At 36.4% G+C, this 14,234-nt stretch overlaps 1 protein-coding gene across 2 annotated transcripts in view; it reads left to right on the plus strand.

The window, feature by feature from the left end:
- The window catches only part of ZNF106 (zinc finger protein 106), a 61,224-nt gene that overhangs the window by 6,643 nt on the left and 40,347 nt on the right, over positions 1-14,234 (plus strand). For both annotated transcript variants that reach the window (XM_036845121.1, XM_036845123.1), the window contains exons 2-3: positions 9,051-9,136; positions 13,002-13,063. In XM_036845121.1, the coding sequence (XP_036701016.1) occupies positions 9,053-9,136; positions 13,002-13,063 (146 nt within the window). In that variant the 5' untranslated portion in view covers positions 9,051-9,052. The remainder of the gene's footprint in view (positions 1-9,050; positions 9,137-13,001; positions 13,064-14,234) is intronic.

Consider the following 14,234-nt stretch of genomic DNA (forward strand, 5'->3'; position numbering starts at 1 on the left):
AATACTTGAAAATATAATGGCTGAAAATTTCCCAAATTTAGTGAAAGGCATAGATTGACATATTCAATAAGTTCAGCAAAACCAAGAAAAGTAAAGACAAGAAAACCTCTAGTTTATAAATGAAGAAAACCGTGACTGGATTTTTCATAGTCAAACTGCTGAAAGCCAAAAATAAAAGGAAAAATCTAGAAAGTGGCCCAAAAAAACCCAATATGTTATATACAGGGGAGTAATCATGGAGGCCAGAGTGAATAGAGAATATTTAAAATGCTGAAAGAAAAATCTGAGAACCCAGAATTCAGTAGAATAGCCTTCAAGAATGAAAGCAAAATAAAAATATCATCACATAAAACCAAGAGAATTTGTTTCTAGCAGATCTGCATTACAAGAAATGCTAAAGGAAGTTCTTCAGGCTGAAGGGAAATGAAACCAGATGGAAACTTGAATCTTTGTTAAGGGAATGAAGAGCATCAGAAATGGTAAATATCTGGATAAATAGAAACTGGTTTTTTCTTTTAATTTCCTAATACTATCTATGATTGTTTAAAAAAATAAAAGCATCATCTTGTGGAGTTCATCATGTATTGTAGATATAAAACATATACCATAGATCATGGAATGGGAAGTGGGGGTAAATGAACCTGTATTGTTGCCAGGTTTCTACATATTACGTGACGTGGCATGTTACTAACACTGAATACAGTGTGAAAATGATAAGGATGTATATTCTCTATCCTAGAGCAACCACTGTGGAAAAAAATGATGCAAAGAAGTATTGCTAAAAAGCTAGCAGAAAAATTGAAGTGAATAATGCAGAAGAAGACAGAAACAGAGGTACAGCCAAACAAAAAAATAGGAGATTAAAAATAATAAAATGGTAGACTTAATCCACCCATATCAGTAATTTCATTTACTTTAGCAGAAAAAACGTTGATTCAGTGCATACAGACAGATTGACTAAAAGTAAATGCCAAAAGATATACCTTTCAAACAGCATAAGAAGGCTGGAGTGGCTATATTCATATTAGATAAAGTAGATTTCAAGATAAAGTATATTGCCAGAATTAAGGTGGTTATTTCATAATAATAAGAGGGTCAGTTCATCAGGAAGACAGTCATAAATATGTATGTGCCTAATATCAGAGCTTCAAAATACATGAAGCAAAAATGGATACAATTAAAGGAAGAAAGAGACAACAATCAGTGATTTTAACAATTTTCTCACCAATTGATAGACAACAGGCAAAAAAATCAGTATAGATGATGATTTCCACCCAACAACTACAGAATATACTTTTTTCCCCAAAGGTACGTATAGGCCAGATGCTTGTCTGTAAATCAAGTCTTAATAAATTTAAAAGGGTTGAAATACTACAAAATATTTTCTTTGACCATAATGGGATTAAAGTAGAAATCAAGATGTCAAACAGAACCTGGCAAATATTTGGAAATTCAGTGAAACTGATAAATCGATGAGTCAAGGAAGAAATTGTAAGAGAAATCAGTAAATATTTTGAACTGGATGATGAAAATACAATACCTAAATCTGTAGGATAACTGTCATAGCCAAGAGGAAACTAAGAAGACATGATGATTAAACGTATGTGGTATCCTTGTTGAAATTCTGGAAGAGAAAAAGAATACTAGGTGAAAAAAGAGGAAACAAAGTATGGACTTAAATTAATAATAATATATCAATATTGATTTATTAATTGTGACAAATTATACTAATATGAGATGTAAATAATACAGGAAAAGGGGTGGGCTATATGGATACTCTCCTACGGTTTTTTGCAACTTTTCTGTAAATCTAAAACTATTATAGTTTAAAAGCGCTAAAATATTTGTAGGACACAGCTAATGCAGTTCTTAGAGGGAAACTTATAACTTAAACACCTTCTTTAGAAAAGTAAGGTTTAAAGATAATGAATGAGCTAAATAAAGTTCTACCTTAAGAAGCTAGTAGATGAAGAGCAAGATAAACCCAAAGTAGATAGAAGGGAAGAGATAATAAAGACAACAGAAGAAATCAGTGAAGTAGAAAAAGACAACCAGTAGACAAAATTACAAAGCCAGGGTTCGTTCATTGAAAAAAATCAACAATATTGATGAACCACTTGATAGACTGATAATGAAAAACAGATAACACAGATTAGTAGTATCAGAAATGAAAGGGATCACTACAGATCCTGTAGGATAATAAGGGGATATTATAAACAACTTTATGCCAACAAATTTGATACTATAAATGGACAGTTTCTTAAATGTCAATGTACTAAAAATGTCAATGTGCTAAAATCTGAATAAGCTTATATTAAAGAAATAGAATTAATGAAAAAAGGGTTTCACTGATGAATTTTATCAAGTATTTAAAGAAGAAATAACATCAGTCTTATATAAACTTTCAGAAAACAGACAAAAGGGAAACACTCATTTCACGAGGCCAAAACCTGATAAAGGTGTTACAGATTGAAGAGAAAATTACAGGGACTTCCCTGGTAGCTCAGTGGTTAAGAATCCACCTGCCAATGCAGGGGACACGGGTTTGAGCCCTGGTCCGGGAAGATCCCACATGCTTCAGAGCAGCTAAGCCCATGCGCCACAATTACTGAGCCTGTGCTCTAGAGCCCATGAGCCACAACTACTGAAGCCCGTATGCCTAGAGCCCGTACTCTGCAACAAGAGAAGCCACCACAATGAGAAGCCCGTGCACCGCAACGAAGAGTGGCCCCCGCTCGCTGCAACTAGAGAAAGCCCACACATAGCAATGAAGACCCAACACAGCCAAAAAAAAAAAAAAAAAAATTATAAAAAAAAAAAATTACAGAACAGTGTGTCTTATGAACATAGACCCAGAAAATTCTAGGCAAAATATTAACAAATCATAATACATCATGACTAAGTGACCAAAGATAGATGGCTAGGTATCTGATAAAGCAAGTACTGTAGAGTAAAATGGTAACCATAGAATCTAGGTGGTGGGTATATGTGTATATGGTAAACTGGGTGTGGGATATTCACTATAAAATTCTTTAAATATTTCTGTGTTTGAAATTTTCCAAAATACAATATAGGGAGAAAAATCAAGGGAATATTATGATCAGGTTTGCGTTTTAAAGAGATTATTTCTGCTGTAGTATAAGGAATTAGGAAAGTACAGGATTACCTGAAAGTAGTTTGAGAGGGGGTGCTGAGACCACTTAGGAGGATATTATACAGGTATTCTTTTTAGGCTGATAATTTCAAGGTGAGTTTGAGCCCTGGGAATTTTTTCAAGCTCTTGGAATACTGTACTTTTGAACAACAGCTAATTTTGTCTAAGCATATTTTTTACTGTATTGCTGGGATTTGGGATACATCATTGCCACATGTACAGTATGCATGTGAGCTTTTGACTTTTGACATTTACAAGGATATGAGATTTTTGCAAATTCCAAAATTTGCAAATACCACTACTTTAGTAGCACATAAATTCCTTCTTAAAATCTAATAAAATATATGGTGACCTTTTCAGAGACTTAATGATTTTTTAAATACAGGACAAAGGCATTTAGAAAGCTGTTAACATAAATTAAAACTGCTACAATAAATGCTTTACTGTAATACTGTGGTATGGTTATCCATGAACTTAAAAGATTCTATAAAAAGAAATAGTGAAAATGATTGTTATTATAGTCATACTTGTATAAAGTGGATGAAGATTATTGAATGTACTGTTAACAATAAGATGCATGGAGAACAGCAAAGCTTTTTGAGAAGAATAGTGAGCAGTTAGTAAGGCTCACTCAGCTTGCACTGATTGTAATTCACGTCATAGAATTTTACATTACTATGTGGATCTTTGGGGTTGCTTGGAAATATATAAATGATATGTTGAATACAGGAATGCCAACTTTTTAAACTGTTAAATAAATGCAACAAGCTACCCAGTTAAACTTTTAAAACAGTGTTTGTATAAGCTATCTTTGGGCTTATGACTTACTCTGTTATATGATGATAACTTTTGCTAGTATTTTTATTACCTTGTTAGAGTTGGCGTTATCCCAGTTTCTTTCTCAGTTATTTTTCCCTCTAGGACATAATGCTTCCAAGTTCCAGAATTGAGTACAGTATTGGAACCTGACCATAGTTCTGATTCTGAGGTAAGGAATCAGATTGTGGTCTGCCCTGTCCATTTCCTTGCCTGGTGATGGGCAATATGAACAGCTTCATCTGTTGGATGCTTGACTTTTGATCCCTTTTCCTGAGTCACAGCCTTAACTTCCTGTCTTCGTTTTAGCCCTATGCTTACTAATAAAGAATAAAGAGTGGTGTGTGTGTGTGTGTGCGCGCACGTGTGTGTGTATACACATACATATATGATCCTGGTGAATGTTATGTTAGGGCAGATAATATAAAAAGTAGGAATGCTAGTGAGTAAAATGCTTATGAACTTATGCTCCATCAGAGATACTGGATAGATGCAGGAAACCACCAATCACTTGCCTGAGGAAACAAGAGCCAGCCAGAATTTAGACCTAGTAAATAGGACAGGTACCCAGAATAAGCCTTTGAAAGTTTCGGTTATAGGTTCATATGCCCCAAAATACTTCTTGACCTCTGTTGTCAGCTTACTAAAACTCCTTCCTTAGCTAGGAGCCTTGAAACTTTCTGGGGAGTCCCACTCAGCAAAGTGAGGACTTTTCAGAAGTGCCAGTTGTATCTTTGTTCCATAACCTGGGCAACCTAGGGGTAGTGACAAAAACTTGTATCACTGAACACTGTCTCTCTGTTGCCCTGTCTTGCTCACCAGAAATCCATTAGTTTTTTGTCAGGATTAAGGTGGACCAGTTACCTGTGGAATTCAGAAAAGGGATACTAATCTGAGTACCACTTCCCCCACCCCAACAAACCAATAATTACGCTTTTTTTCTTCAGTGTTTTACAGTATATTATCATATAGAGTCTCAGTTGGCTTTAATTATGTCAGAGTTCAAATATCTTAAGTACTATGTGCTTATTGTAACCAGTGTTATAGGTATATGAAAAGACAGATCCCTTCCTCATGGTAAGGTCAGTGAGACCAGACATACCTACCATCAAACAGCCTTCAGAGCATGATGAAGTACAGAATGGGGTGTCTGGAGACTAATGCAATAGTTCTACTCTGCCCACACAACTGTATTTCTTTTTATTAGTAAGCTGTGTGGGTGATTCTGATGTACTGCTTAGATTTAGAACTTGTTCATTTATTGGGAACAGGAGTCAAGGCAGGAAACATTAGTGAGTATAGCAGTTGGGTGAAGGGAGAAGAATACATATAAGGTCATGCAGGTTTATCACACTGAAGAGTAAATAACAATTGTTTTTCCTCTTTTTAAAAAATTTTTTGTTTTATTGAATTACAGTTGATTTACAATGTTATGTTGATTTCTACTGTACAGCGTAAATAACAGTTTAAAAATTGAAATCTGTCAGGACTTGGTGACGAAATATGATAATCTGAAAGAAAAGAATCAGTAATATGGTTTTGCCTATGAGAATGATAATTGTATTAATAGGATGGTAATTAAGATATTGAGAAAAGGTACTTATTGTAGGATTTTTTAGACTTATGACTAAGAAATATCACAGATATTTCTCACAGTTATTTGGGGAAAATTTGAAAGATTTCATAATGGGTATATTTAAGTGATATGGGGGAATATGTAAGGTGGTTAAAGTGAGGACAGCAGTAGTTGAATTGTTTATTTACACTTACTTGACTTGTATAATGTAACCTCTCAAGCATTTTGAGGTTGCAAAGTTGGATGGTTTCTATTTCCTTGACTTCTAATCCTTGTTAAGACCTTTAAAGAAGGCTGTGAGCTAATTTCAGTATTTCAGAAAGCTTAATGGAAATTATATTTTTACCCAGTTTAAGGATGTACAAATTAAAGTTCTTTTGTCTTTAGCTGGAATCATATCAACTCAGTGTTTTTAAATACTAGGTCTTTCTTTTTTTTTTTTTTTTTTTTAAATTTTATTTATTTATTTTATTTTTGGCTGCGTTGGTTCTCCGCTTCGTGCGGGGGCCTTCTCTAGCTGTGGCAAGCGGGGGCCACTCTTCATCGCGGTGTGCAGGCCTCTCACCATCGCGGCCTCTCTCGTTGCGGAGCACAGGCTCCAGACGCGCAGGCTCAGCAATTGTGGCTCACGGGCCCAGTTGCTCCGCGGCATGCGGGATCCTCCCAGACCAGGGCTCGAACCCATGTCCCCTGCATTAGCAGGCAGACTCTCAACCACTGTGCCACCAGGGAAGCCCTAGGTCTTTCTTGATTAAATACTTTGCTAGCAGTTTACACTTTTTGATTTTTTATGAGAGTGAAAATTTTTACAGAAATGAAACTTAATATGTGCAGATTAGAAACATGGAGCTCGTGAAAAGAAAAAATAAATAAAAAGAGGGAGTCTTTGGTTAAAAGGTTGATAGAGAGTATTTTTATTATATGACCTTCTTTATCCATTTACTACGAGTTGATGGCTTTATTAAATAGAAACACAGTTGGTATTTTAGTGCTTAGTTTTCAATTGAGTAAATATATAAAAACCCCACAGCAACTGCTGTTGCTTGTGCCAGGAAGTCTCACTTTTTCATTGACTTCATTGCTTCCAAGTTTTTTGTTCCTGTTTTGCTTTAATGGGTAATAATTTGAAGCAGTATTAAAAACAGTTCTGGATATATCATCTTTATCACTGATTTTGCAACTCTTAGAACAATGCTTGCTGAATGAAATAACAAAATACTGCTTGCAAATAGTAATTAAAGTTAATGTTAAGAGATAAGGGAATTAAAAGAATAATTGTGCTTTGACACTTAGCACCAGAGTGGTTTGTGTTAATTTTGAGATTTAGGATAGGTTAGTAATACTAGAAGCATAAATAATACTATACCTATCCATAAAGGTATATTTCGTTGTTTTATTAGCTAGTTAACATTCAGCTTTCTCAAATGGTCAAGATTTTACCCACAATCTTGTTTTGGTGCTTTGTAATTTGTTATTGAATAGAATTATTTCAGACATTTAGTAGTGGTATGGAGTGGGTTGCAATAGCAAGGAAACTGCTGAGTGACAAGAGAAGTAGAGAACCTTAGGCTTCTTTCTCATTGGTTTTTCCACCATGTTGTCTAAGGGTTAAAGATTAAATTAGGTCAGCTTATAACTTCATACCTCACAATTTTAAGTCCCATAAGGAACAAGCCCAGGCAAGGAAGCAGATAAATCTATTAGAGTCTGGTGCTGTGTGTGTGGAGGAAAAATAATTTTGCCTGGGGAGTGGAATTAAATTTTCAGGTAGGGCATCCTTGCAGGGATGCAGGAGGAAAGTATGGTAGTGCTAGAGGATTGTAGAATAGAGACCCTTCTGGTCTTAACCCAAACCTCAGTATTTATCCAGTTATCTCTGTCTTACATTTAATAACCTAAGATAGTTCTATTTGGAACAATTCAACAAATAATTATGGAGTGCCTACAATATGCCAGACACTGTTCTCAGTGCTAGACCTGTACTAGTGAACAAAATATACAGAGTCTCTGTTCTTGTGAAGCTTAATTTTTAATTGGGGAAACAAAGAATAACAAATATATACTGTGTTAGGTAGTAAAGGATGCTTGTTTCAGATATTTCTTGCTGCTTAACAAGCTATCCCAGTATTTACTGGCTTAAAACAGCTATTTTGTTTCTTACAATTCTGTGGGTTGAAAAAGGCTCATTTGCATGGTTCTTTAACTGGTCCCACTTGGGATCCCTCATTGGCAGCTGGGCCTGGAGTGCCCAACATGGCTGTCAGATGGTGCTGGCTGTTGTTTGGGTGCTCAGCTGGGGCCTCAGTTTTTTTCCCCTTGGCCTCTCCATGTGGCTGGGTTCTAAGAGGGAGTGTTCCAAGTGTGCAAAGGCAGAAGCTGCAAAGTTTTTAAGGCCCAGCTTCAGAAATTGCATTGTCACTTTCATTGCATTTTATTGGTCAAAACAGCTCACAGGGAGGGAAAATAGACTCTATACCTTTTAATGGGTGGTGGTGACAACGTCACACTGCAAAAGAGCACGTGGGGTGGGAGATAATGTTGTGGCCATCTATGGAAACAATCTACCATAGTACTATTAAAAAGTAAAAAATTAAGCAGGTTATAAGGGGGATAGAAGAAATGGAGGGCAGGAAGTACAGTATTCTATAGGAGGTCAGGGAAGGCCCCCTTGATGAGGCAGCATGAGAGAGTGAGCCATGAAAACCATAAATACATTTTTTTTTTTGTCTGAAGGATTTATTTAAATATTTTAAATGTCAGCATAACACAGAGAAAAGGCTCTTAAACCAGAAATAAGAGATGTGGGGTCAACTCTGCTGTGCCACAGATACATCCTAAGGAAGAATATTCCAGGCAGAGAGAAAAGGAAATATAGAAACCCTAAGGTGGGAGAATCCCTGGTGTGATCAAGGAATAGCAAGGAGGACAGAGTAACTTGAATGGAGCAATACAGGGAGAGTGATAGGGCATGGAGTCAGAGAATGAGAGAGAAACAGATTTTGTAGCCCGTGGCAAAGGACTTTGGATTTTCTATGAGTGAGATGGGATTCTTTTGGAAGATTCTGAGCAGAGGAGTTAAATGATCTGACTTAAATTTTAAAAGAATCCTGTTCTGAGACTCTTTGGTTGCTAATTTGAGAATAGACCATGAGAGGACAGACAAGAGTGGAAATAGGGAGTCAGGTCAGTAGGCTGGTGCCATGTGAGATGGTAGATATGCTAAGGAGTGAGGGGTGGTTGGATTTCGGATGTACTTCAAGGTGGGACTGGCAGGATTTGCTGATGAGGGTGGATATGGGGTGAGAAAGAGGGATCAAGGATGACTCCCAAAGTTTTTGCCCTAGGTACCTGGAAAATTGGAATTTTCCTTTACCAAGATGGGAAGACTGGGGGAGCAGGGTGGAGGTGAGGGAGTTGCAGGATTTGTATTTTGGGCTATGTTAAGATGAATCTAAAAAGACATCTGGGAAGAAAAGGTTACTAAATGTTACTTCCTCATTGCAGGTATGACGTTGAGTGCTTCAGATCTGGTCACTATGGCACGAGAACGAAAATGCATATTGTGCCACATTGTGTACAGCTCAAAAAAGGTAATAATAGAAGAGGGAGAATCTGAGGCTTTTATGACTGATCATTTTTTCAGAGACGACATATGGAATTTATAGATGGGTAAAAGCTTTTAACATCTTACTTATGCTTCTTTCCTAAACCTTAGTCTTATTTCACTGGTTTTTTTCTCATTACTCCCTCATAAAACCAGTAACTATATTATTAAACCTCTACCTGGAATTTGAGGATACTCAAACAGTATGATAAAGAGAAATTCAGTTAGTAACCAGTTATAGAGAAAAGACATTAAAATTCAGGTTGAGATGATAACAACTTTCTGATTAGCTAAGGTAACAACATTGATACATAGCGGAGTTCTCTTTCTGCATATGCTTCTGAAAAGTGCAGCACAGCAGCAGTGGTACTAACTATATCCTTAGACGTCCAGAAGGTGGGGATGTTGCTCAAAGAAAAACATGTTTTTAAGAACTAAAAGAATTTACCTTTGCTTTATGGAAATTGGCTGCAGTTTGTTTCACATTTTGCTTTTTTTTTTTTTCCCCCTTTACTTTATTCTTGCTTTCCAAGAGTGCTGCTAGCTTAAATACTGAGGAATTTTTTCTCTGTGTTTTTAAGATGTTCTTGATTGTCATTGGAAGTTCAGAGAACTGGGAAGATTATCATGAATGAGATTAGCCAGCAAAGTCTGAGTAAACCTTGAAAGATGTTTGGGAGTAAAATGGCTTAAAAGAAATGGAGAAGAGAGATTTTAGGTGGGAGAAAAATGCATACAAAGGTATAGCGGTGGAATGGAGTATAACAGTTCTAGGAGTCGGTAAAAAGGCTTACCTGATTAAAACAGTTTCATCTTGGGAGTAGTGGGACCACAATTTAATTTGTAATTTAAGTGAAGATAGTTAATAAACAGTGTTGAGTGCTAGACTGAGGGGTTTGATTGTGATCCATCTAGTAGGCTGGGGTGAAGAATTTTTTTTTTTCCTATTTAGGATTTCTGTTAGTGATGGAAAAATCAGCTGAGATTTTTAAATTACGTTTAGTAATGTACTTGCTGCCTTTTACAAAAGTAAAAGAACTGTTCTTCCAATTTTAAAAATTTAGACCAGGGTTTACTCAAATTGCAATAAATAAAAATTCCTTATGGCTACTTTCAGATTAGAGGGAGATGGGAAATTGAGAAGGTATGAGATGGGTACTCAGAAGTGTGGTGTCAGATTTTCGTGGAGTAGCAGGCCTATCTTGTTATATCTCATAATTTTGCTACTTTAAGTCTTTTTGGCATTTCTTCTACTCTGGATTAAAACATGTTTCTTCTCTTCATACTTTTCCATGGGTCACAACAAAGTTAAATAAGGGCTGGGGTTATTTACTCCTGCCTTAGGGACAGCCAACTATAGGTTTTTAAGCAAGGGAATGGCGTGATTTAAGTGTTAAGATATGGGGTAAGAAATTAACGGAATGGGTTAACTGAAAGGGATAAACTCAGATACTTATTTTTAAATAGACTATGAACAGCTTATGTTGATGTGCTTTCCTCTAGTTTCCCAAACTAGTATTACCTTGGTTTCTCCAAATACACTGTGAAGGAGAAAAGAATCTAGGGTGACTGTGTATTATATCCCTGAGTATCCTGATGCTTATTAACTTATGAAAATCTGAGAAGCCCTGGAATTAAAAAATACTAAAATTTGTTTCTGTTACTCAGTGTTTTCCAAATTTGTTCAACCCCAAATCCTTTTTTTCTCCCTTCTTCCCCCTCCTTTTAACAACATAACACTGATGTAAGGAACTAAATAGAAGGTTGGTAACTCTGCAGGTATGCATTTGGAGCTGTGCCTGTGGATCTTTCTCAGTTATTTTGAAAACTCAGTTGTCTCATTATTTGCATTCATTCCGTACAGCAGGATGGAAGAGGATTTCACATTGTAAATTTAGAAACAGATTATTGAAGTATTTTAAACAATTGAAAGTCACATTAAGGGAATTCCCTCGCGGTCCAGTGGTTAGGACTCTGTGCTTCCCCTGCAGGGGGCACGACTTCGATCTCTGGTCAGGGAACTAAGATCCCGCAAGCCGTGTGGAAAAAAAAAAAAAAAAATCACATTAAAACTAGTTTTGAATGATAACATTTTTTATGACTGAAATAGAATACAGAATTGGTTTTTACATCAGAGAGAGTAACCTATTTCAATGAATACTCTTTTGGTTAGGAATAGTTTCATTGCAAGAAACAGACCCACTTAAATTTAGCTCAAGAAAAGGAGATTTGGCATATGTTAAATCTAATCCAAGGAAAAACTGAGCAACGGGAAACAAAAACTGAACAACAGGAAGCATAGAGATTTGAGCAGGTGTTGTATATTGTTCATGGATTTTTTCATTCTGTATCCTGTCACTAACTCGACTTAGTTTTCCGCTCTATAAATGTTCATTCTGGTTAATGGCCAATCAGTTGTAGCTAGAAGGGGTCACATGTAAAACTATCCCTTCCGGATGAAGCATTTGTAGAGATAGGAAGGAAATGATGGTCATCTTCAGTAAAATTGCCGTTTAAAGGAAGTGTTTTGAATCATAACACTGTGTATCACACTGTGTGTAGATAACTTAAAGAAGAGGTTGTTGTACTCTTTTTGACAAATGAATTGTATATAATAAAAAAATCTCAATGCACTAGATGCTTGCAACGTGACATGGTGTTTGAAATGTTGACTTTGGTGTTGGATCTGCCAGAGTTTGAGTCCTAGTTTCACCACGTGATACTCTGTGACTCTGAAAGGGCAAGACTAAATATTTTCACACTTATCCCTTCAATGCCTAGCTCTGTACTTGGCACCTAAGAAGCACTTGATAAGTATTTGGTGAATAAACAAATTAGCTTCTCTGCATCCTTGTGTCCTGATGATGTTAATAATCCTCCCTTAGCAGTGTTTTATGGTTCAAGTGAGAAAATGTTTGAGGCATTTAGCACAGGGCACAGTTAATAGTAATACTCAACAATTGTAGTAACCCTTTTATCATATTGGTAAACAGCCATTCTCTATTATGGCATACTGGCTATATATACTTTGTGTGACAGAGAGACAGAGATTTGCAACTTTGAGTTTTTTGAGGTGTGTGTGCGTGTGTGTCACGCTCGCACTTATAAGTGGAAGCTCTTTCCACAGATTTTATTTCCTTCCCACCAAGGGTGGGAGGGAGGGAGGGGAGAATCTAGTATATTTTCAAACTTTTCATTGGAACCAAACAAATCAATTGGTGTGGGGAAGGGAGTGGGCAGTGAAGGTGAAGCCGTGATTGAACTGCCGTGTTCAAGGCATTTTTTGACCTACTATAGGAAAATTCTGTTATATCTGTAACTTCTGTCTAGAATTGATGTATCCATCTGTTCATTCAATAAATATTAGTAACTGTATGCCAGGCCCTGGCCAAGACATGGGTAAGAGTTGTAACTAACTCTTGAGAAACTCTCAGTTGAGTGGGGAAAGAGAGTATGGTGAAAAGTAGCCAAGTAGTTGAGAAGTTATGTGATTTCAGGCAGTTTTTTTTTTTAATAAACTTAAGTAAATTCTTTATATTGGGATAGAATTTAACATATTTGTTTATTATTTAGTCTTTTGCCTCCTAAATACAATATACTTTCAAAACTTTTTGAAAAGCCACTTAAATAGGTCTTAAACTATTGCTTTATTTAGAAATGAAATATGTCAAAAAACAAGCTAAAGAGTTACTTAATAAGGAACTGATTCCAATATTGAATTGAGAATGGTAACTGCAAACACTACTTTGATACAAGGAGCTTGAGCCCCAATTGTTGATTGAACAGGACAGAGGAATTTTTTTCCCCAAAGCAATCCCCCTTAGTTTAACCTGCTTTCTTTAATTTTGAAGGAGATGGACGAACACATGCGGAGCATGTTGCATCACAGGGAACTTGAGAACCTGAAGGGCAGGTATGGGACGGCTGTCTTCCGTAAACTTCTGGTTGTGGGGGGATCTGAGGGTTGATGGTGCTTGTCAGCTTATTTTATAGTAATCCTTCATAAATGAATGTTGTCTTACGGCATAGAACTATCTTTTGGAATTAATAATAAGTACAATAGATTTTTTTTTGCCTTCAAAAGGGATAAATCTTTGTGCATCTCAAATGTGTAGAATTCACAGCAGCTCTAGCAAATAGATTACAGCAAAGGTGGGTGGGGATGAGCTAGTTCTCTCATTAGTAAGCTTTCTTATTCCTACGCAGCAGCCTTGCCACTAGAACATTTCATATTATTGCCTCAGCAGTGTTCAAATTATTGCAGGCCATAAACCTTTACTGTTGCTGGAATAGTCTGAAAAGTCCAAAGTCTCCTAAATAGCACTGAATCTCATTAGTGTAAATAAAATAGATGTATAAATGTTGAGTATCTAAGAATGCTATTTTGTGAATTGAAGCTTGAGATGTTTAAGGAAAGAAAATCTAACAAATAAGTACCTTTAAGACATTAAATGTAGCATGTATGTATATCCCGTGTCTTTTTTTCCAACTATGTTTCCTCTTTTGATGTTTTGGACATGTGTGAATTTGAAGTTTGGATACAGTATGGAACAGAGAAACAGAAATATGAATTATACCTTAGTCCATGAATAATGGTTACAGTAAGTCCCCTACATATGAACCTTCAAGTTGTGAACTTTCACAGATGGGAATGTGTGTTCCCATGTCCAATTACTTAAGTTAGTTCATGTGTCTAGCATACATTGTCACGTGCGTGCATCCTCTGCAAGTGGTTGTGCTCTTGTGTGCGTTACTGTAAAGTACTATAGAGAGTACAGTAGTACAGTATTTTTATTTTAAGTCCAGGATGTCCAGAAGCAAGCTTAAAAGCAGCAGTGAGGTAGCTGGTACTGCTAAGAAGCGCCAAGCAATAAAGACGGAAACAAAGTGAAAATAATTGAGAGAGTGGAGCAAGTCGAAAAGATGGTAGATGTCGCTTGTTCTTATAACATGAATTGTTCAACCATCAGCACGATTCTAAAGAAGAAGGACAAGATCATGGAACAGCAAAATCTGCTGGGCCAGTGATGTCGACAATAATACTGAAGAAGCGTGGAAAAGTGATGGAGGAGATGGAGAAGCTT

The sequence above is a fragment of the Balaenoptera musculus genome, chromosome 2 (genome assembly GCF_009873245.2).
Source record: "Balaenoptera musculus isolate JJ_BM4_2016_0621 chromosome 2, mBalMus1.pri.v3, whole genome shotgun sequence".
Classification (NCBI taxonomy): domain Eukaryota; kingdom Metazoa; phylum Chordata; class Mammalia; order Artiodactyla; family Balaenopteridae; genus Balaenoptera; species Balaenoptera musculus.